This window comes from Diospyros lotus, chromosome 14, assembly GCF_014633365.1.
Source record: "Diospyros lotus cultivar Yz01 chromosome 14, ASM1463336v1, whole genome shotgun sequence".
NCBI lineage: Eukaryota > Viridiplantae > Streptophyta > Magnoliopsida > Ericales > Ebenaceae > Diospyros > Diospyros lotus.
The window spans coordinates 5563680-5587841 of NC_068351.1; the positions used below are offsets into that span (position 1 = coordinate 5563680).

Below are 24162 nucleotides of genomic sequence, written 5' to 3' on the forward strand. Positions count from 1 at the left end.
CTCAACCATAGCCCCTTTGCATCCCCGGTGCTATTAGTAAAAAAGAAAGATGGATCATGACGCTTTTGTGTGGATTATCGACAGTTGAATGCCTTGACTATCAAAGATAAATTTCCCATCCTCCTCATTGAAGATCTCCTAGATGAACTAAGGGATGCCACCATTTTTTTCTAAAATGGATCTTAGGGCAGGCTATTGCCAGATCAAAATGAACCCACAAGACATCCCTAAGATAGCATTTTGAACCCACCAAGGCCATTGCGAATTCTTAATGTTGAGTTTGCCTAGAGTTTGTGCGGTAGAAGATCAGTAAAATATTGAAGACTATCGGTTGGAAGATTAGAATAGTTAGGGCTTAAAATTATAAGTGTAATTACTTAGAAATTTGAGGGCCCAACTGTAATATTCCCATAGTAATTAGTTACCTTGGGATGTCTGCCCTTTCTATAAATAAGAGGGCAGGGGAGGCAGTTGCATATGATTTCTGTGAGTGAGTTTCTAATCTTGTTTATGATCGAGTGCTGGGTTTCCATTCTTGAGAAGAGAAAGGCTGGTTTTAGTCTTGTGTTTTCTTGGGAGAATGAGTGCTTGTACTCGGGGATATAGATAAGGGTTTAGAGGCTTGATGTACTGATCGGTTTCATCCTAATAAAAGGCTGCTCGACTGGGGTGTTTGAAGATTGGATGTAGGATTGCCAAAGGCATTCCGAACTAGGATAAATCTGCGCCTAATATTGTTTGGTTTGATGTTTCTTACTTAATCACTTTTATTGTTCTTGCATTTCCCGTTTTACATTTTCTATTGTGGTTGTTTTCTCAGGTGAGGGTGAGAGAATTGTTCAAAAACGATCCTATTGTGTCCTAATTTCTAACACTTAATAATGCCTTTTGGCCTCACCAACTGTGACGCCCCGGTTCCACTAACGGGTGCCACCATAACCTACATTACAACCCCGGCCAAACTCGAAGGACGGTTATGCCCCTGTCAACATAAATCTTTAAAATAATATGAGCGCCCTGGGTGAGGTCCAGGCTTCGTCGCCTTCAATCGGACGAGAGCTCGGAGTAAATTGCAAGGGTAGCGGAAACTCACCCGAGCCTCGTGCCTGATTAGGCCCTTGGAGCATAAATCCAATTCCAAACAAATATCACAAGCCCAATAAATTACTTCAACCACCAAACATAATTAAACATATCTCAGTTTTTGGCCGTAGCCGACAGGTACAAGTTCCCTACCCTATTGGGTTTACTCATAGTGGGAACCTTAACTAGTTCCAGCTTACTTTAGGTTAAACCATATCCGACACTCACAGTTAACACACAACAGTTGTATTACAATATTAACATTTGGGGTTAACCCACACTCCCACGGTTAATAGTCACTGTCAACTGGCGACTCTTCTATCAGTACCGTCTTTCCTTTCTCGGATCCCGAGCCACCTGTTGGGTTAGTGGAAAAATACAGGTATGAGTTGCAGTAAATTAAAATACATGACAATTATAGAATAATGTGAAGTGCATCATGCATGCTGGCCTGTCCACCTCACCCTAAACCGGATTTTGGTGGCTCCACTGATTTCATTTAGGACCCCATCTCGAGACTCACACGGCCTAAATCTACAACCCCATGCCTAGACACTTCTCCCATAGTCTATTACAAGCCATGCCAAAATAAATTTACACGCAAACCATATTAAACCTTACCACGCGTTAATCTCGTGCTGCACATTGGTTTCATGTTCCAATTTCTTATACAATCGTAAAATAATTTAATTAAACGCGCAGTCAATTTTAATTATCGCCGCTACATCGCTAATTAATTCAGCTAAACAAGCGACTGCTTTACAAATGACACTATTAAATAAATTTAAAACATTTTTATGCCTCGCGTACACACACGGGCAGAGTTTCGGCACGTTAAAAATTACAGAGCATTTCAATAGTGAAATCACTGCTATTTATAGGCGCCAGAAGAGGAGGAATCGGCCAAGGGGGGAAAATTTGGGCTGCCAGGGGCCTCCCTCATGCTACCACGTGGCAGCAAGGGAGAAGGGGTGGGTGGTGCATGGCCACCCACGCGGCACGGCCAGGGGCGCGCGCCTGGCGCCTTGGCCGCATGGCTGCGCGCGGCCGCGTGCATGGGCGCCGCCTGGCGCCTAGCTATTACACCAACGCTCCAGCTACCTTCCAATTCTTAATGAACCAGATATTTGAACCGCACCTAAGGAGCTTTATCCTTGTATTTTTCGATGACATACTGGTGTATAGCCATTCTTTTGACCAACACCTTACACACCTCAAGGCTACTTTTGAGATCCTTAGAGTCAACCAATTGTACATTAAGAAGTCAAAGTGCTCATTTGCTCAAAGACAAGTCGAATGCTTGGGCTATATTATATCCGAAAGGGGGGTTAGCACTGATCCGCACAAGGTGGCAGCCATGTAGGCATGGCCCAGACCTACCACCCTCAAAGCATTAAGAGGATTTCTAGGCCTGACTGGGTACTACAAGAGGTTTGTGAAGGGATATGGGGTGATAAGTAGACCCCTAACACAACTGCTAAAGAAGGAAGGGTTTAGATGAGGGCCAGAAGGCGAGGCAACTTTTGAGTAGTTGAAGCAAGCAATGAGCAAGGCACCGGTATTGGGATTACAAAACTTTAGCAAGACCTTTATGGTTGAGATCGATGCGTGTGATAATGGTGCAGGTGTTGTATTGACATAGGAGGGCAGACCCATAGCATTCCCTAGCCAAGCATTTGCTCCAAGGCATGTGGGATTGAGCATTTACGAGAAAGAGTTTGTAGCAGTCTTAATGGCGGTGGAAAAGTAGAGATACTATCTGGAGGGTAGCCAATTTGTGACCAGGACTGACCACCAGAGTTTGAAGTACCTGCTGCAACAGAAACTCCACACATAGCTACAAAAGAAAGGTATGGCTAAGATGATGGGTCTTGATTACATTATACAATATAAGAAAGGGAAAGACAATGTGGTGGCAGATAGTTTATCGTGATGTCAGGAGAAGGAGAGGTAGTAGCCATCACGACATTAATATAGGAGTGGTACTAGGAGGTGGCCAGCAGCTATGATTCAGATGATCAAATCAAAAGGATTATAGAGCAGTTGGTATTGGATCCTAACAGCAGAAAGGGATACACACTACATAATGGGGTGCTACGGTATAAAGGAAGGATAGTGATTGGAGACTGCTAGCAGGTGAAAGACAAGATTCTCCAGGCTCTACATGGGTTCCCCTTGGGAGGGCACTCAAGAATTTAGAACACTTACCACGAGGTAAAACAACTATTCTTTGGGCCTAAGTTGAAGGAGACGATAATTCAATTTGTAATGACTCGTGACACTTGCAAAAGGTGCAAGTATGAAACTGTGGCCACACCGAGGTTACTTCAACCCTTAGGCATTTCGGGACAAGTGTGGGAGAGTGTTTCCATGGATTTTATTGAAGGACTGTCCAGATCAGAGAGTAGAGATTGTATATTGGTGGTGGTTGATAAATTTACGAAGTTTACCCACTTCATCGGCCTATCTCATCCTTACACCACTCAGGAAGTTGCATGTAAAGCCTTGAATTTGAGGCTTGCACAATTCGATAATTTAAGTAGTCGTGGAAATTTGAATTGAGTGAGAGAGAGAGAGAAATAGAATGGAGGGAGAAATTGAGAGATTGGAGGGAACATAATTTGGAGAGGGAAAGAATTATGTCCAATTCATTCATAATTCCCATCCTTTGCGCCTGTTACCTTTTATAGGCTGCCGTTAGTTACATTGCCCAAGTACAAGTGGCTTATAGCTATAACCGCAAGGCTCTACTAACGACTTTACCCCCCCTCCCCCCCTACTAATTACAATCACAGCCTTGGCCCGTCTTTGGGTCGTAACAAATTTTCCCCCTGTTGAAGCCTTTCTTGTCCCCAAGAAAGGATAAGAGATGAGCTACCCTGGGGTAATGTTTCAGCAATTCTGGAAGGTACTCCCAAGTAGTGTTGTTCGGGTGTAGGTGGCTCCATTGGACAAGTACTTCTGTTAAGGGTAGTGTATCCTTGTAAGTAATCCTCTTATCCATGATAGCTTGGGGCTCTATAGTTACCTCCTGATCCTCATCCACCGTGGGGAGTGTCTGGCTGGTTGTAGCTGTCGGTTCCACTGCTTTTTTAAGCAGCGATACATGGAACACTGGATGATTAGTGTTCCCCTCAGGCAATTGTAGCCGATAAGCTACCTTGCCTATTTTGGCCAGTACTCTATAGGGCCCAAAATACTTAGGGCTCAGTTTAGATACTGAGGTTGTTGAGAAGGAGTGTTGGAGAAATCTTTTAACTTTCAGGTAAACTCTGTCCCCCACACTGAATTCCCGGACACTTATTCCCTTATCCACTGTTTCCTTCATTATGTTTTGAGCTGTTATAAGCTCCTTCTTCAATAGCTGTGTCATCTTCTCACGTTGTTGTAGATAGTCCTCTACTGTCGCTATAGTGCTGAGTGCATTCATCAGGGCAGGTAGGGTGGGAGCTTTGTACCCAAATAGTGCTTCAAATGGAGACCTCTTTAGGGCACTGTGGTAGTTAGAATTGTATCATCATTGTGCCATAGATAGCCATCGACTCCAACTTCTTGGCTTGGCAAAGCACATGCATCTTAGATAGGACTCTAAGCACTGATTTACTGTTTCTGTTTGTCCATCTGTCTTTGTGGACATGTGTAACCTTACTCCCAACCCTTTAAACAACTCTTGCCAAAAGTGGCTGGTAAAGATCTTATCTCGGTTGGACACTATTGTCTTAGGGACCCTATGTATCTTTGCCACTGTCTAAGAATTGCCTTGCTACCTCCTGGCCTGTGAACGGGTGAGTGAGGCTCACAAAGTGAGCAAATTTGGTTAATCTGTCCACAATCACCATTATGACATCCTTGCCCTCCGACTTAGGTAACCCTTCAACAAAATCCATAGATACCCCTCCCAAGCCTGTTCTGGAATTGCTAGTGGTTGTAATAAACCTGGTAATGTCACATGCTCATGTTTGCATCTCTGGAAGATAGGGCAAGCTAACACAAACCCCACTACTTCCTTCTTTAACCCTAGTAAAAAAAAAAAGTTGATTAACTTTGTGATAAGTAGCTCGAATTCTTGAATGGCTGGCAAGGGTGAATCATGGAGGGATTTAAGAATTCTGCTTTTTACACTTGGATCATTTCCCACTACTATTCTGCCCTTGTACCTGATCAATCCTTTTGATAGTGAGTATCCCCTACTCCCCGTTGGATCCATGACCAGTTGCTCTTGTAATTCTTTAAGCCATTCAGTTTGTTGATAACTGTTAGTAATCTCCTTCACCCAATTCAGTATTACGGTAGTGATGGCATTACAACAGACCTCTCCTTCCCTTCTCAAGAGTGCATCAACCATTTTATTCTCCTTTCCTTGCTGGTAGTGTATGGTATAATCCAGCCCAAGCAGCTTGGATACCCTTTTTTTCTGCAATTGGGTGTGTAGCCTTTGCTGTAACAAGTATTTAAGGCTCTCATGATCGGTCTTTATTACGAAATGGTTACCCTCCAAGTAATGCCTCCATTTATCTACTATCACCAAAACTGCTAATAACTCCTTATCGTAAACACTTAATCCCATATGCTTTTGGGTTAAGGCTTGATTGATGTAGGCTAACAGCCTTCCCTCTTGCATGAGCACTGCACCCACCCCTAAATCACTAGCATCAGTTTCCACCACGAAAGTTTTTGAGAAGTTTGACAGAGCTAAGACCGGAGCTTGAGTCATGGCCTTTTTTAGTGTTGTGAACACTACTTTTGCCTTTGGGCTCCACTGGAATATATCTTTCTTGGCAATTTTGTAAGAGGCTTGCTAATTACCCCATAATGATAGACAAACCTCCGGTAATACCCTGTCAATCCCAGGAAACCCCTCAATTCCCTCATCGTGGAAGGCCTTGGCCAATTTGTCATTGTCGATATTTTTTTTGGGTCTGTACTAACACCTTCTCCAGAAATTAAGTGTCCCAAGTATTCCACTTCTTTCCTGGAAAACAAACACTTAGACATTTTAACATACAATTGATTGAATTTAAGGATCTGAAAGGCTGTCCTTAGGTGGTTTAGATGTAGCTTTAGGTCAGGGCTATATATGAGGATGTCATCAAAGAACACCAGTATGAATTTTCTGAGGTAGGGTGCAAACAGTTGGTTCATTAGGGCTTGAAAAGTGGCAGGGGCGTTGGTAAGCCTGAAGGGCATTACCACAAATTCATAAAGGCCTTGGTGGGTCCAGAAGGTTGTTTTCGAGATATCCTTGGGGTGCATGCGTATTTGATGATACCTCAATCTTAGGTCTAGTTTAGAGAAGATAGTTGCTCCATGTAGCTCATCCATCAGGTCTTCTATGATCGGTTAGGGAATTTGTTCTTGATAGTGAGGTCATTTAACTGGTGGTAATCCACACAAAACCGCTAGGTCTCATCCTTCTTTTTGACTAATAGGACCGGAGAAGCAAATGGGCTCTGGTTGGGTTGAATTAGGGAGGTTGAGAGCATTTGTTTCACTTGTTTTTCGATCTCAGATTTTTGCACAGGTGAATAACGGTAAGGTCTGACATTAATAGGCTCAGAATTAGGTTTAGGAGGAATGGAATGGTCTAGGTTTCGATTAGGGGGAAGTGAGGTAGGTTCAGCAAACAAATTCTTAAATTCAGTCAAGAGTATATGGAGGGAGTCTGGTGGAGTTGCCTCATTTGGGGGCAGTGTGCCTGCCACTGTCAACTTTCCCTGGTCACCCTTGATTTGATCTTCTTCTTCTATTATCTCTCTGGCTTGAATACAGAATAACTGAGAGATTTGAACTTTGCTCTTCTTCCATAATTTTTGTAGTTGCTTTCCCGAGATGAGTTTGCATTTCCCCATTTCCAAACTTCCTACTAGGGTTGATTTTTCACCATCCACCTCCCCCGTGACTTCCAGTTTGTTGAAATCAAATGTTAGAGGACTAACCGTCCTTATCCAATCGACTCCCAATACCATGTCGTATCCTCCCAATTCTAGGACCCTCAGATCCATTGCAAACTCTTTCCCATACATGAGCCATTTGAAGTCAGCACACCTGTAATGGTTGTACATTCGGTTACCGTTTGCTACAGTGACAGACAATGGGGTAGTGGCCCTCAATTCACACCTCAGGTTTGTAGTTGTGGCTTCACTTATGAAGCTATGTTTGCTACCGCTGTCTATAAGGATCATTAACTTCCTTTTCCCCACTTGTCCCATCACCTTAATGATTTTCCCCGTAGGCTCCCATTTGAGAGCGTGGAATGATATTTCTCCTCCTTCATTTTCTCCTTCTGCTTCCTCCATTTCTACCACTCCTTCGTTATCTTCTCCTACGTCATCATCCTCTCCTTCTTCTTTGCCTTCCATTTTAAATAACTGCCTTTTGCATTGATGGTTTGGGCCATATTTATCACCGCATTTGTAGCAGAGTCCCAACTGTCTTCTCTGCTCCATGGTAGTCCCTCTGGCCCCGTTATGATTTGTTCTCGGAGGTCCCAAGGTTAATCCGGTACTCATTCCCCTCGCATTCATCCTCGTAGATTGTGGGGAATGCATGTTACCCTTAGGCCACGCCTTGCCTTTGCCAAAAATGGCTTCCAATGTCAATTCCTATAATTTGGCCTTTTCTGCCACCTGCTTAACAATAGTGGGCATCATCATCTTGACCATGGACTGTAGTTCTCCCTTCAGGCCACTCACGAAATTGGATACAAAGTACTGTTTTGTGAGGTGTGGTTGTGTATTCCACAGTAAGGCTTGCATCTCTTCAAATTTATCTAAGTATTCCACCACCGATCCTATTTGTCTCAACATCTTGAATTCTTCAATCACATCAGACAAATTCTTTTCCCCAAACCTCACACACAACTCTTCCACAAAATCATTCTATGCCACCTCCACTTCCCTTGCCTTGGTCCATCCTTGATACCAGGAGTCGGCAGTATCATTGAGATACGCTGCTGCCATGGTCACCTTCTAGATCTCAGGCACATTATATAATTAAAAAAACCTCTCGCACCTACGGATCCACCACCTCGGCTTGGATCTGTCAAACATAGGGGTCTCCAAGTGAGGCATGGGCGTATGATTACTAACGTGAGAATTGAGGCCCCTTATCGGTACTCCCGCCATTGAACCTGCTCGAATGATTTCCTTCGCTAATCTCCGAGGACGTCTGGCTCTGATACCAAAATGTTAAGCCTTGAATTTGAGGCTTGCACAATTCGGTAATTTAAGTAGCCGTGGAAATTTGAATTGAGTGGGAGAGAGAGAAATAGAATGGAGGGAGAAATTGAGAGAGATATTGGAGGGAACAAAATTTGGAGAAGGAAAGAATTATCTCCAATTCATTCATAATTCCCATCCTCGACACCTGTTACCTTTTATAGGCTGCCATTAGTTACATTGCCCAAGTACAAGTGGCTTATAGCTATAACCGCAAGGTGCTGCAGGGTGTTGTTATATGTATTCGTCTACTAACAACTTTACCCCCCGCGCCTACTAATTACAATCACACCCTTGGCCCGACTTTAGGTTGTAACACACGGGTGTTCCTTGATCAAGTCATCAAGCTACATGGGGTTCCTAGAACTATCATATCAAATCGGGATAAAGTATTTACCAGGCTTTTTAGCAGACATTACTGAAATCAATGGGAACCAGGCTAACATGCCATCTGTCTACAACCCTCAAACGGATGGACAGACCAAGTTCCATCAAGATGTCACCGTTTGAAGCCCTCTTTGGGTACAAACCCCCCTACTATCGATACCACTTGCGTTAACTAATGTTGCAGCAGTGGATGACCACCTCCAGTAGAGGCAATAGTTACTACAATAGCTAAAGAGGGACCTAGCCATGGTGAAACAGCAAGCGGACAAAGGAAGGAGCGAAAGGGAGTTTTCAGTAGGAGAAGAAGTGTACCTAAAGCTCCGATTTCCTCAGATTAAAGCCATAACAGATGAGCCAATAACGAAGCTAAGTCCAAGATACTACGACCCTTTTCCCATCTTAGCAAGGGTGGGCAAAGTAGCCTATAAGCTCCAACTGCTGAAAAATTCTCAAATTCATCCAGTATTTCACATGTCCTTACTAAAGAAATACGTGGGGGGCTAACCGGCAAGCCTTAAACTACCCGTTGGAAACTGGAGCGAGGAGCCTACGGTTGAGCCAGAAGCTATCCTCGACAGAAGGGTGATCTATTAGAAGGGGCGCCCCTAATTCAAGTGCTGGTCAAATGGCACCATTTGCCCACGGATAACAACACGTGGGAGTATCTTCCGGGCTTGCTCAAGCAATTCCCTAGGGCAACAAGTTTACTTTGTATTTCTTGAGGATAAGAAATTCCTCAAGGGGTGGGTAATTGTCACGTACCGCCTAAATGACTAAGTGTAACTCGGGAGAGTAGGAGTGAAACAAAATAACTAAATACGCACATGCTTGTTGCAAGTGGCGCTGGTAGTTAGGATATAAGTTGTACTTAGGCGGGAGAATTTCAGTTGTTGAGGGAAGATCAGTATAAATAGAGTCTGATCTCATCCAAGGAGGGCATGAATGAATTGAATCTCAAATTTCCCTCTTAATCTCCTTCTCTTTCTCTCTCTCTTTCGCTCTCTCTCTTTCTTCTGCTTCTCCAATCAAGTCTCCTACATAACTCTCCAGAATTCCTTGTGGAATTCTCGAGATATCCTTGTTAGATCTGTTAGACATGACAATGCTGTACTTGGAAAGTTTTAAATGAAGACCTTTTTCCTATTGTTTTGATTTTCTATAACTTAGTTTTTGAAAATTCAGTATTAGAATGATTTATTTAAAATTACTGCTTTTCAGAACATTTTTTGAAATTGTTCTCTGCAAAGATGCTTTTTCTCGGTTTTTCCATTGTTTTGGAGAGAAAAGAGAGAATTTTTTACAATGATACCTAACTGTTTGGCCCCTTGTTCTTGTTCACTCAATTATCATTTTGAATTATGTGTCCATCATTCAAGGAATTTTTTTTTTTTTTTTAAATTTTTTCCATGATGAACAAGCATTTCTTCTTTGACAAATTATGTGATCAACATTGTAAGCATGTTAACATTAATCTTTTTATCAAATTAAAATGCATAGAAGACATACATTTACATTGGATCCTCTTGTTTGCAGGGTATGCTTTAGGTGATTCAGGCATTGAGAATGAAGCTGAAGGTTGTATTGAGAAAAGCATATGATTATGTTCGCTATGATCTCAAAGAAATTGCCTTCCCTTCATCTTTGCCTGATCCACCTCACATCAAAAAGCGTCGGAAATTAACTTGGGAAGAGCGATATCTTGTGAGTGTTCTGTTTTGTTCTTATCTTTCTCATGGTCAGTGATATGTGCTCTGGTCCACATCTCATTATGGTATGGACTACATACATGTCTTATTTTACTTTAGTTTTCTTTTGGTACTACACATGGTGTTTTTAATTTAGCATTTTGGCATGAAAATCCATCAATGATACATTTTCATTTAGGTTTTAATAAAGTTATATACATAAGAAATAGAATGGTGTGACAGACAGTTATTTGAAAGGAAAAGAAGGTAATGATGGCATTGAGTTATGAGTAATAAGCTGGACACCCATGTCATCACCCCATGGGCATTAATTATAATTGTTTCTTGTTTATATTTTTCTTAGTGTGTAGTGGTACTTGAGTTGTTAGTTTGTTAGTTGGGTGATAACTGCACAACCTATAAATAGGTTGTTGAATGGAGAATAGGGGCTATCGATTAATTGAATGAATCATTATGTTTTCTCTCTCACTCTTATCTCTTCCTCTCTATCTGTCTAAATCCTTTCCTTTCTGTTGTTACATAGATACAATAATAAATTTATTTAATTGGAAACGTCGTCGTCAAACTGTCTAAATCTGCAAAAAAGAAAACAATCAAAGGGTTCGAGGAGGTCCTCGCACAAACACTCCAGGATATGGAGTAATTTTAATTAATCCGGGATTAAGATTATTGTAGATAACGTTTATCTTGACTTTTCCTAATCTTGTTAGAATTAGGATTCTTACAAATAACGTTTACCATGATTTTTTCTAATCTGACTAGGATTAAGATTCTTATGGTTGATGTTTATCCCAATATTTCGAAATCCTTTTAGAATTAGATTTTTTTATGAATAATTGCTTGTTCTTTTCTTGGGATATTCGGAGGGATTTTTGAATGTTTGAATTATCTAGTTTTCACATTTGTGTGGGATCCCCCGCATATGGGAAATTTACGCTTTTTAGCCCAAAAAGTTATTTTGGGATTTTGGGCTTTTAATGGGCTTTTGCCTATGACATGACACTTTCTATTCTCAATTTCTCCCTCCATTCTGTTCTTTCTTCAAATTCCTCCAAAATCCCATTCTAAACCCTAGGAAACCCTAGGGTCGTGACAACCCATACCTCTTGTACCTTTTTTCTTGAGGGCCTTGACTGATAATATTAGCTTACTTGGTTCATTTTGTTAGGATTACAGTATGTGCTAGGTCTTAGCTGGCCTGTTAAAACAATTTATCTGCAAAATCAAATTTTTGGACAATTATTATTGTTAGTATTTGTTTAATGGTGCATTCATTAATTGCTCAAAGATTCTTGTATACTTTTTTTTTTTCCATTTTTACTAAAGTGCAATTTGTTTAAATTATTTTGTACAATTAGGATTACAGAGATGACTTTCTCCCACACATGAGCTTCAATTGAGATAATGCATTTACTAAGAAGTAAATAACCTTATTTGTGCTTAGGTGCTGAAAGAAGCATCAAGACTTTATGCTGCTAGCTGGGTAAGAGATATTGGCCCTGATCTTCGGCCAAATGATTATAAAAAGTATGATGATGGTGAAGAAAAGCCTAATGAAGTAAATGGTGCAACTAAAGAGAAAGAACCCTCCACATTGGAGGATCTTGGTGAGAAACCTCTACCAGATTTTCCCACTCAAAGTCACTATATGTGACATTGTGCATGCTATGTTAGTGATTTTTTTTTTTTGGGGGGGGGGGCGGCTAAGTTTATGATGGTCATTCTTTATGCCTAAAAAACTCTTCTCATTTAAATTGGCAAGATATTTTCTGGTATAGTTCTTTTTGTAGAGATAATATTCTATTGGTGCATGGGAGTATGAATATTACATGCTGGAAATCTAACCATATTTCCTGGTCTTAATATTTGAGGCACCCACAAATAAGAATCTCAGAGCAATGAACAGAAGAAAGAAGCACAAATAAAAAGGAATCCAGCAAGTGAAGAAAAATATAGGAAAGAGAGGAAGAAAAGAGAGAGTGCGGAGAAGTGGGTAGAACGAAAGAAGAAGGGGGGAGAGAGCTCAAAGTTTTTCCAAAATATTTAACTTCTATTCATTGTCAAAACCCTAATTTTGAATTACATGCCATATTTATAGACTTTCATAAAACACCCAAAACTCTTTTAAAACTAATCCTACCTAATATGGTAATCTAATACAACTTAAGATTTTATTATGTAATCTATTATAAATTCTCATAAAATTGCATTAAAGAAAAAATAAATAAGGAAAGAATCTTAACCAGTAACCACACAAAACTAATGACTTTATTAGTTATCTTGTTGGTCCCAATCATATTGGACTGCATCAATAGGCTCATCTTTCTTCATAATCTGTTTCTGAAAGATTGTTGCTGGTGAAAGACTGTTGGTAAATCTGATTTACATTTTAGCTTTGCATTGCTCCTTCTGTACCACCTGTCAATACAGGTATGCTATAGTTTGGTGTATTAGTGCTCCAATTCTTTGTTGTAATAATCAAACTTTCTTTGTGTTCAAGTTTCAAAAAATACTTGTTTCATTAGTTGTTGACTCAAAGGAGGAGGGTTGTGTTAGGTAGCCGACAGCCAACGTAAAACTTAGTCGGATCCAAAACATGAACTCTAGACAAATTATGAAAAATCGTTTGGGCGTGGGCGTAACGCTTCATAGCGACGTGCTACACTGCCCCCGTGTAGTGACAAGTGAGCTAGGGCCACTGCATCGGCGCCCGGATGTATTGATAAATGAGCAAGGGTTCCCGCATTTGCTTGGACGAATGTGGGTAAAGAAGCTAGTCCAAAATCAAAACCAAAATCAAAACCAAAACCAAAACCAAAATCAAAATAAAAAACAAAATCAAATTCAAAGTCAAGGCCAAAAACAAAATCATAGATTAAGGATTGGGTCATGGAACATAGGAACATTAACAGGCAAAGTTATGGAAGTGGTGGATGTGATGATTAGGAGAAAAATTAATATTATGTGCCTTCAAGAGACGAGATGGGTAGGGAAAAAAGCAAAAACTTTATCAGAAGCTGAATATAAAATATGGTACACAGGAACTGATCGAGCGAAAAATGGAGTGGGGATTATTATGGATAAAAGCTTAATAGATGAGGTAGTGGATGTAAAGAGAATAGGGGATAGGATTATTATGGTGAAGATTAGTCTAGGAAGAATGACTATGAATATCTTTAGTACATATGCACCACAAGCGGGGTTAGGTGATGAGATAAAAGCAAAATTCTGGGAGGATCTAGAGGGACTCATACAAATGATACCAAGATGAGAGAAAGTGATTATAGGAGGTGACTTAAATGGGCACGTGGGTAGAGACGGAAACGGATATAGAGAGGTACACAGAGGGTATGGATTCGGGGAAATTAATAATGAGGGTAAATCTATCCTAGATTTTGCTATGGCATATGGGCTCATTATAATCAATACTAGGTTCAAAAAACGAGACAAACACTTAATCACATATAAAAATATCACCTCAAGCACCCAAATAGATTATTTCCTCATGAGACAAGAGGATCGGTTATGTTGTAGGAATTGTAAGGTGATACCGGGAGAGTGTTTGACTACTCAACATAGACTTCTAGTACTTAACGTCCAAGTAAGAAATTGGAAGAGAAAAAATCACATGAAACAAAATCTAAGAATCAGGTGGTGGAATTTAAAAGGGGAGAAACAACTAATCTTCAAAGAAAAATTAAGGGGGTAGAAGGGAATGGAATGGAGAAAGACAGACAGACAAACCAAATGTGGAAAGAAATGGCTAATGCTCTGAGAAGCACGGTAAATGTAGTCCTTGGAGAGAAAAATGGTATAGCCCCTAACCTTAAGGAGTCTTGGTGGTGGAATGAAGAGGTACAATTGAAAATTAAAAATAAGAAAACTTGCTATAAGGCGGTATATCAATGCAATAATGAAGAAAATAAAAAAAATTATAAAGAAGCAAAAAAGACAGCAAAAAAAGCTGTTAGTGAAGCAAGGTCAAAAGCATATGAGAATCTATATAAACGACTTGATACAAAAGATGGAGAAAGGGATATATATAAATTAGCTAAAGCAAGAGAAAGAAAAACACGGGATTTAAATCAAGTGAAATGCATAAAAGATGACAATCAAAATGTTTTAGTAAATGAGGGAGCGATTAAGGAGAGATGGAAGGAGTATTTCACAAAATTATTCAATGATGGTGGTGACACAAGAGTTAGGTTGGGACATCTTAGTAACTCCGAAGGGAATGTGAGCTACACATTCTATTGACGCATAAGTTCAAATGAAATATGGCAAGCATTAAAAAAGATGAAAAATCATAAGGCAGTGGGACCAGATAATATACCAATAGAGCATGGAAATGTATGGGAGAAGAGGGCATCTCCTGGCTAACGCAACTATTTAACGCCATCCTTAAATCAAAAAAGATGCCAGATGAGTGGAGGAAGAGTACTTTGGTTCATATATACAAGAACAAAGGAGATGTTCAAAACTGTGAAAATTATAGAGGAATTAAGTTAATGAGTCATACCATGAAACTCTGGGAGAGAGTAATAGAGCAGAGGCTCAGAAAGGAAACAAAGGTGTTAGAAAATCAGTTTGGTTTCATGCCTGGTAGGTCAACAATGGAAGCTATATATTTACTGAGGCGTCTAATGGAAAGGTATCGAGATCATCAGAAGGACCTACATATGGTGTGTATAGATCTAGAAAAGGCCTATGATAGGGTCCCTAGAGAAGTATTATGAAGGGTTTTAGAGAAGAAATGAGTTAAAATAGCCTATATACAAGCCCTTAAGGACATGTATCATGGTGTAAAGACAAGGGTCAGAACATGCGGAGGGGATACTGAACCATTGACAACTACAATAGGACTGCATCAAGGTTCTGCACTAAGTCCATACTTATTTGCCCTAGTAATGGATGAACTCACTAAAGATATTCAGACAGATGTGCCATGGTGTATGCTATTTGCAGACGACATAGTGTTGGTGGATGAAACAAAAGAAGGGGTGAACACTAAGCTTGAATTGTGGAGAAATAATTTAGAATCTAAGGGATTTAAATTAAGTAGAAAGAAAACAGAATATATGGAATGCAAATTTAGTAAAAATGCAAGAGTGGATGATGTTATAATAAAATTAGAAGACCAAATCTTACAAAGAAAAGACTATTTTCGATATTTGGGATCAGTGATTCAAAAAGATGGAGAAATCCATGAGGATGTCGCACATAGAATTAAGGCAGGTTGGCTAAAATGGAGAAATGCATCGGGGGTGTTATGTGATGGTAAAATCCCATTAAAATTGAAAGGAAAATTTTATAAGACAGCTATAAGATTAGTCTTGCTGTATGGCTCAGAATGTTGGGCAGTCAAATACCAGCATGAGCAAAACACGAGTGTAGCGGAGATGAGGATGTTAAGATGGATGTGTGGACATACAAGAAAGGATAAAATTAGAAATGAAGTTATTCGTAATAAGGTAGGAGTAGTGCCAATCGAGGAGAAGATGAGAGAGACTAGACTAAGATGGTTTGGTCGTGTGAGAAGGAGATTAAGAGACGCTTCTGTGAGGAGAGTTGATGAAATGGAACAATTAGTCACAAAAAGAGGTAGAGGTAGACTCAAGAAGACTTTGGGAGAGACATTAAAATTTGATATGAAATATATGGATCTAAATGAGGATATGACAAAAGACAGAAATACATGGAAGTCTAGAATTCATGTAGCTGACCCCACATAGTGGGATAAAGGCTGGATATGTTGTTGTTGTATAGCTGTATAATGTGTAGATGGTGAAGAATGATACTAGCACTCTTCTTACTTGTTACTGAAACAACCAGCACTCTTCTTGTTACTGAAAGGCATGATGAGCATTGTTCCATTGGCAATCATTCTGTTGTTCTAAATCCTATGTTTAATTTTTACTCGGTGCATGTTTGGAAGAACAGTTTGTTCTCAAATTTATATTGCTTTTGGGCTTTGAACTTCTCTTCTATTTGTATTCATTGCTGACATCTTATAGTATCTTTTGTTGGGAACAATTAAGCCATTGCTGCCAGAGGGGGGATGGAGACTCTTAAGCCCGCATTGCAGAGGGTGTACATGACTAGAGCTTCTGCATATAGAGATGCACTGAAAAGCTTCATAGAAGGGTATAAAGAAGGTGTACAACAAGTCATGGAGAAGAAAGAAAATTCTGGAACTCAAGGAGAAGAGGATAGCCCAAAAAAATCAACTTGATCTGACACAAATCAAGCTGCTTTTTTGCAATGCTTTCTGTACGATATTTCTGACACAACTCATCCTTTAGGCAATTTTGTTTTTGGTAAAGAAAATAGAAATTACCCTGATTTTAATATTTTCCTGTTGGTTAATTAAAATATGGATATGTGGGATATCTATTGTACATTTCATGATCATCTTAGATCCGGGACATCCATTTTCTGCATTGGTTAATGCTTTGTATTTTGTAATTCTAGTATATCTGTGTTTTTGCTTGTATTATGTTTTTCAATTGCAAATATTATGTTTCTGAAAGGGAAAAATTCAGACCTTCAATTAGGTTTTACTTTTGTCATTCTGTAGGTTGGTGACTTTGGAAAAGTATGAAGTATCTTGTTATTTCACAATCATGCCTTTTATGGGAAAGAACAGAATCTAAAGGATGCAGGAAGGCAGATATATCTATGCCAGGACCTGTTTTTTGCTCGTAAAGGATTTATGATTTTAGGATATTTCGTCCTCTATAAAATTGCCATGTAAAATTCAGCCAAAAAAAAAAAGGGGGGGGGGGGGGGGGGGGGGAAGAGATGAAAACTAACGTGTTTGTTCTTCAACTGTTTTTTATTACCAAAACATATAATTGGTTTCTGAGAGGATAAATATGTTTTTTCTTTTTTATGGAGATATTGACTGCTTTAACTTTCGTCTTCTCTTCCTTTTATAAAGCGTCATATTCTTAGGTGTCTTGTCTGAGTATTTGTGCACGGATGTTGATGTGTGGTTTGCAAGCATGTGTAGATTTGATAGAAATAGATGCATGGGAATTTAGTTGGAATACAGGGAAGGCCACTTGTGAGTCAAGTATAAGTTGAAATTGAACGGGAAGTTTGATTGAGTGCATTGTTAGTAGGCACTAAATGGCACATCTTTGAAAATGACCTGCATTATACACACACACACACACACACACACACATACATATATGAAGACTGAAAGGGGCTCAAAGCCACTAGATGGAAAGCTGGCTCTTGCTTTTTTGGTAGGTAAAGTAACTTAGTCCCAGCAGCAGAGCCTCTCACTTTTTCTGGGAAAAAAGCAGCTTTGTATGATTTGGATGATCCCAGGAATGGAGTTATAGCGAGAGGTTCTTACCAGCCTCACCTTGTTTGGATTGGCTTCTGTTGCTAATGGACCCATTTGGTGCCTTTTTGTGGGTTTCTTGTGATGAGCAATTCTGGTAGATCCTGCTCTGGCAAGCACCGCCTGGAGATTCATCTTCCATGCCCAATAAGTTAGTGCCATAGCAGAGGCCAACAAGAATCATTGGTCATGACTTGCAGGCAAGCCACCAAGATTCCTTTTTGGTAGCTTCTATTATTATGGAGTAATCAGAGAGCAGGAATTGGACACCCCCCCCCCCCAAAAAAAAGGATTCTATAATGCAGCTTTTGTTGAGAAAGAATGGAAGGGGGGGGGGGGGGGGGGGGGGTGTTCTCGGTTTGATTAATTCAGGCTGATAATGTTTGTGGGAGGGTCCCCTGTTTGCTGCCTGACTACAAATTTCATACGAATTCTCCTAAAACCTACCCAATTTGATTGATCTTTAAAGATCGTCAAAAAGGCAAAACTGAATCCACACTCCTCAAGTATATAAACTATAATAACATGATGACTAAATACGTTACAAATCGAGTGTTTTGACATGTAGAAGATGCAACACAAACTTAGACTTAGCTAGAGCAATTTCTCATTTTTATTATTATTAACCATGAAAACTTGCAGTTAATATTTTTTAAATGTACACACGTAAACATAACGCATGAATAAAATAAACACATAAAAATTTATAATTTGGTCTTGCGTTAACAATGTTGAACTCTAGTCGTGGAACAAGTTACTATAATCTCTTACTACAAAACTAATTCCGAAGATTCCAATGCTATTTCAGGTAGAAAAGAAGATGAAAGGAAGGGGGAGAGGCCGACCCCAAGAACTCCAACTTGCAAAAGAACCCACAAGAGAAAAAGGTCTGATGGGGAAGAAATTAAAATGTGTACACTGTGCTTGGGGGAGGAAACACACATTGTATAGTAGCAAAGCAAACACATTGTAGAGGTGAAGTCCCGTCAGCCGTTTCATTGGTCACTATAAATTGTGTGTGTGTGTGAGGCCTGGGGACCCTCCCCACTTGCAGAATTCCACTGAGCATTGGGCAGCCACCGGGGGTCAACTGCTGGGGCTATCTCCCGTCTTAATCGCTATGGGCCTTCCCCTAATTCTCTCATCAACATCAAACTGTATATTTGGCTCTTTACTGAAGTATTCCATCCCTTTTTCCACAACTCTTGCTATATTCAACTACTTACTGTACTAAAATCTGGTTCCTTTTCTACTTTTTATGATATTGGCATTTTGTTAAGTACAATTCATTATAATAGGCCTTTTACCTTACAATGAATGAATATGAGGGAGTTGCAGCTTTATGTATGAACTTTCTATCCAGAAATACAGTTTCTATAGCATTAAGCACCATACTTAGGAGTACATAACCATTAAGTCATTGCTATAAAATTGCCGAAGAATTTTGTATTGGTTATACCACTCAGTTTTGTTGTTCATTTCGATTTCTCCTTTTTGGCTTTCCAGTTTGTTTTGATGACCCAAAAGCAGTAACGGGACCTTGTGCATCAAAACTGGTTACAGTGTATAAAAAAAAAAAAAAAAACTCAAGCTATACTCTAATGACATTTATTAATTGTTTTCTTAAATTCTTAATGCGTTTCAATTGCTTAGAATCAATTAATTTAGTATGTCCAAAAAAACAAAAATGAAAATAAGCAAAAAGTGAACCAATTATAGCAATTAACTACCTGAAATTTCCACTCATGACCCAATTTCAAAAAAAAAAAAAAAAAAATTGAAATTGGGTTAGGGTGGAAATTGATTATATAGCTTTTTGCTTGGAATGATGCCCGGTTAGGGTACTGCAGCCTAGCTGTATGCATCATTAACACACAGTTAGAAAGGGACTGATTTGTCATTCTAGTTTGTGATAAGAAAGGGACTGCTCAAGAGAAGATCCTTTTCATCCTCCCCTTTGTAGCAGTACTCCTTGAAGCTTATTAATTTTCTGCATTGAATACACTCTTTCCCATCATTTAATCATCCCCCCTCCCATTCCCCTCTATTGAATTTTCTTATCAGAACTTACATGTTAAAAAAAAAAAAAAAAGTTGTCTTGTATGTCTTTTGTCTCTTCATTTATGCATGGGAATCCCAAAAATTTAAGATGATAGATAGATATGACAAATGACAACCAAAGACGCAGTTATAATTATATTCATTTGATCATCATCACATGCTGAAGATTGTGGGTAATTTTCAATGAGAATACTTTTTGTCTCAATTTCAAAATTTATACATATATATATATATATAACAAAAAGTTAGTAGAAAGAAAAACAAATAATTAATGAGATGAACCAAAAACATCTTAGCTACACATATGGGGCTACTAGTAGAGAGAATGTGTCATCTATCCCATCATGTTGAAAGCAAAAATAAAAGAAAAAAAAGTCCACTGACTTGACCCACCCCCATACACCATATATATCCCTATAATTGTGATCCACTGAGTGAGGCCTCTATGACTCTATCTTCCATGAAAAATCTTCAGGCAGAATCCCAACAGTAGCCTTGCATACAGATTCTTGATTGCCCAACAACCCCCCCATATTCCCTCCCCCATTTGCTGAGGGATGAGCTCAGCCCTATCTTCTCATGGTGGGCTCTTCTCTCCCCCATCCCTTCCCCTTTCTCTCAAGTCTCTTTCACCTCCCATTTCTCTTTGTTGTCTTCCTTCATCTTTCCTTCTGGACTTGGGATGAGATGGAGAAAAAGAAAATGATGATGATGATGATTTTTCCCACATTTTAATTTCTAGCCAGAGAAAGTTGGCTTGAATTCTGGGATTTTTTTTTCGCCTTACTTTCTTTTCCATTCTTTTTTGTTTTTTGCTTTTTCTTGGGACATTCCAGGTGGATCAACCACCCAGTCCTGGAAGTCACATCCAGAGGTCTCTATCTATCCTTGGTGATATCTCATCCGGTTGACATCTCCTGAGAAATTGATCTCCTGTGCCAAACAATTAATACAGTTGAATTATTAGTGTGCACCATTGAGCAACAAATATGAAAGCCCAAGTTCATGAAACTTCATTTTGTGGACCATACACGATTTAGTTTCTGATAGGGATGGATGGCTCTCTTGTTGCCACAAAGATTGCCAATTTATACATACATACATACATACACATATATATATGAATTATCCTTGGATGGCAATTAGAACTTAAATAGCATGGTTCCAAGGTATCTAAATTACCTCATCACCTCAATCCCAAAAATCATTTGACCTGCTACTTCATTTCATTATCTTTTGATGGGTGGGTACACTGTTTCGAGGGTTGTGAGATTGTGTAGAGTAAAGATTTAATTTATTTTCCTGTACTAGTCAATAATCATTTTTAAAAATATGGTAAGAGATTCACAAATATATTATTGTTGGTATCAGTAATGTGAATGCATGTAGCTAGCTAAAAACTATTGTAACCCCCCACAAATGGAATGGATAGGCATGATGATGAGCAGTAGAGCTGAACTACTAATAGATTGGCCCTTTCCGGGTTCCAGTCCCAACAGAAACATGATCCAACCTAGCTGGTTGCTTCCTAACTATACTAGCAGAACAAAAAGGGGTATTCTGAGGAAGGATTTGATTAAATAATTGAGCTAGGCCCCCTTTGTTTCCCAAAAAAATCTAGCCTGGACCACTAGCCCAACTCCAATATAAGTCATCTCAACATGGACACCCACAGTATTCTAGATATGCCACTGTAAAAGCAATCATTTACATCAACCTCCCTCCCCTTCCCTACCTCAGTACCGCATATACATATACATATTTCACACACTTGTATTATATAAATTTATGAAGAATTTTTTATATAAAAAAAAAAAGAATTTCACATAACCAAAAAAAAAAAAAAGTTAATGTACAAAATGATTTAAAACACAACTTTTAAAAGATTAATAAAAATTATTAATGTCATGTCGCCTGTTCTAACCTGACTTAATAAAATATAATTGACTATCACGATTGAAGAGAAAGAAAGTAACCCAAAATGTTGCTTGCTTAAATTTCTTGCCTGGTTGTATTATTGTGATTAAGATTCTATCAGTTCTCGTGATTTAAATTAATCCACTTGTGAGGCACATGAGAGTCGGACGTGTACCCTAAACACTTCCCTATTAATAGAATAATGCCTACAGCCTAAGTATTAATACTTGTTCTGTCTGATTAGAGGAAGCAACAAAATCATTGTGGAAATTTGAACCAGTCACATCTACTGTCTTTTAAAAGTCATCAAGGACTAAAAAAAAATCATATTTTTCTCACACTTAAATAGTACCATTCTATATAAAAAAAATATTTCCCCAATTAACATTATTAAATAAAATAGCTAAATAAAATAGCTAACCATGAGCCTGCGAGGGTCTGAGTTGGCAAGATTGGCAATAATGGTATGTGGGCTGGACCCTGGCTCGGGTGTGGACGGGTCGGGCTGATCCGGCTGGCACTCCAAGTTCACTCCGAAAAGTCTCAGCCTCTTGGAATTCCCATTCTGGTTCTGCAGGGCTGTCCCTGTAAGCAAACAACACGTGCATCTAAATTTCCAAAGTGTTCTTCCCCCACAGATTTCTCATCTCCAAACAAATACTTAAAACAGATATATATATATAATATATATATATATATATAGAGAGAGAGAGAGAGAGAGGCAAATACTGCTAAGAGCATAAATAACAAGAACTGTGGATTATGGCTATTGCCAGCTATTCTTTTCACTGCTAAACTCCAAAAATTGCTCTTCTGCAGTGTGACAAATGCCATATAGAGCCTTATCCTTTCAGACAAACTGAGGTTTTTGCTGGGTAGACCTAGAAAAAATTATATTACACCTGGAAATAGCAGCCATTTCTTCACTGCCATTCCAGGCTTCTACAATATTATTCCTTTTACCCTTTTTCGTTTTTTTTTCTTGAAGAGAAAAAGAAAAAGAAAGAAAGAAAGAAAGAAAGAAAATTGTGATATTGCATTTACATACCACCTTGCCTCCAAAGTAATTGGAATACGTTTCTCACGCTCTTCAATATGGGTATGTTATATAAAAGAAATATATATATATATATATATACTCATATTTTTCAGCAATATCATGTGTGTGTGTGGATATATGAAAGAAGAAAGAAGATAGGGTTCCAAGTGTAATGCAGTGCAGAGAGAAAGTGATACCTGAAGGAAGACAGTGAGGTTGGTATGGAATAGGAGGCCCATGAGGGTGCGAAGGATAAGGATGCGCAGAATAGAACACGCGGGTCCACCCATTCCCACCGCCATTGAACGGAGCAACCCCGGCCGGATGGTCGATGGCTGTTTCTTGCGCCGCGATGGGGCCTGGGCGGCGCCTCCACCCGATGAAGAGGCGTCCGCCGTCGATCCGGTGGCGCTCGAACAAGACCACGTCGCCGGCGTCGAGGCGCTTCTCTTTGACGAAGCGGCTCCAGCCCTTGGTGAGCACATAGCTTTGGCTGCTGTTCCAGTAGGAGTAGCGGAAGCGCCAGGACTTGCCGGACTCGTCCTCGAAGCTCAGTAGCAACCCCGAGTCCCCGCCGCCGAGCGGGAAGTACTTCTCGGCGTGCTGCTTGGGGATGACCAAGCGGTTGAGTTTTCCGACGTCGCTAGGTGTCAGAGGCTTCTCGAACATGGGCTCTTTGTCGACGAGCTGCGGTTGTTCCTGGAATTGGAATTGGGCTCTCTCATCCACCGACAATTGCTCATCCGCCGCTTCTTCCTCGTCGTCTTGGTTGAGATTGAAACTGAAAGCCGTGTTGGAGGCCGCCGAAGTGGAGGCGGATTCATGGTGGTGGTAGAATTGAGAAGTGTTTGGAGATTGGGTAGTTTTGGGAGTTGGGTCCATCAAGGCTTGCTGCTGCTGTTGCTGTGTCCACCAGACTGCTTCTGGAATGTCCAGAGAGAAGTGGTTCGTGGACATTTTTTTCTGAGAGAGAGAGAGAGAGATGGTGTTGATGTAGAAAGAAAGAAAGAAACTGAAGCGGAGAAAGGGAAGGGGCGTGGTAGATGATAGAGGCGTGATGATTATGGTTTTGATGTGGGAACTATACTATTTGATCTAGCTACCAGCAGCTGACAGTGAGTGAGTGAGAGAGAGAGAGAGATGCAATGTAACTATATGTAAGTACGATAGTGCTTTAAGGTTTTGCCTCGACGACGGAACCCTTCAATTATTATTATATCAAAAATGACAATTTTTTCCATGAGGATTTACACGCAAAATATTTATAGATTGCGTATATATAATTACCATCCACGGTTATGACTTAGTGATTGGTGGAAGCAAATTGAGTCTTAGATTTTAAGTTCCAGTGTCTCCCTCCCTCCCTCCCTCCCTCCCTTGGTCTCAAAATCAATTTGT

The 24162-nt window shown here is 39.7% G+C and overlaps 2 protein-coding genes across 13 annotated transcripts in view; one reads left to right on the forward strand and one right to left on the reverse strand.

Annotated features, from left to right (window-relative positions):
- LOC127789972 (uncharacterized) overlaps positions 1-19026 on the forward strand; it is a 37609-nt gene extending 18583 nt beyond the window's left edge. For 10 of the 12 annotated variants that reach the window (XM_052319114.1, XM_052319119.1, XM_052319118.1 and 7 more), the window contains 3 exons: positions 10221-10388; positions 11838-12000; positions 16432-16957. In XM_052319114.1, coding sequence (XP_052175074.1) covers positions 10251-10388; positions 11838-12000; positions 16432-16625 — 495 coding nt within the window. In that variant the 5' untranslated portion in view covers positions 10221-10250 and the 3' untranslated portion in view covers positions 16626-16957. The other 2 variants (XM_052319110.1, XM_052319111.1) reach the window with 2 other exon arrangements.
- Positions 19027-19979: 953 nt separating this feature from the next.
- On the reverse strand, positions 19980-23926 carry LOC127789813 (B3 domain-containing protein At2g36080-like). Its single transcript, XM_052318818.1, has 3 exons — positions 22962-23926; positions 22147-22310; positions 19980-20741 (listed from the first exon to the last, which is right to left on the reverse strand). Exons 1-3 carry the CDS (start codon positions 23719-23721, stop codon positions 20691-20693), a joined length of 975 nt encoding a protein of 324 aa, XP_052174778.1. The 5' UTR covers positions 23722-23926; the 3' UTR covers positions 19980-20690.
- Positions 23927-24162: the final 236 nt, after the last annotated feature.

Bases quoted from the DNA above. Each gene is read 5' to 3' on its own strand.
- LOC127789813 (XM_052318818.1), bottom strand. From the start codon at position 23,721: ATGTCCACGAACCACTTCTCTCTGGACATTCCAGAAGCAGTCTGGTGG. The intron at 22,311-22,961 runs GTATCACTTTCT...GTTTGCTTACAG, and splicing joins ACCTCACTGTCTTCCTTCAG to GGACAGCCCTGCAGAACCAG. The intron at 20,742-22,146 runs GTTAGCTATTTT...TGTTTGGCACAG, and splicing joins CAGACCCTCGCAGGCTCATG to GAGATCAATTTCTCAGGAGA.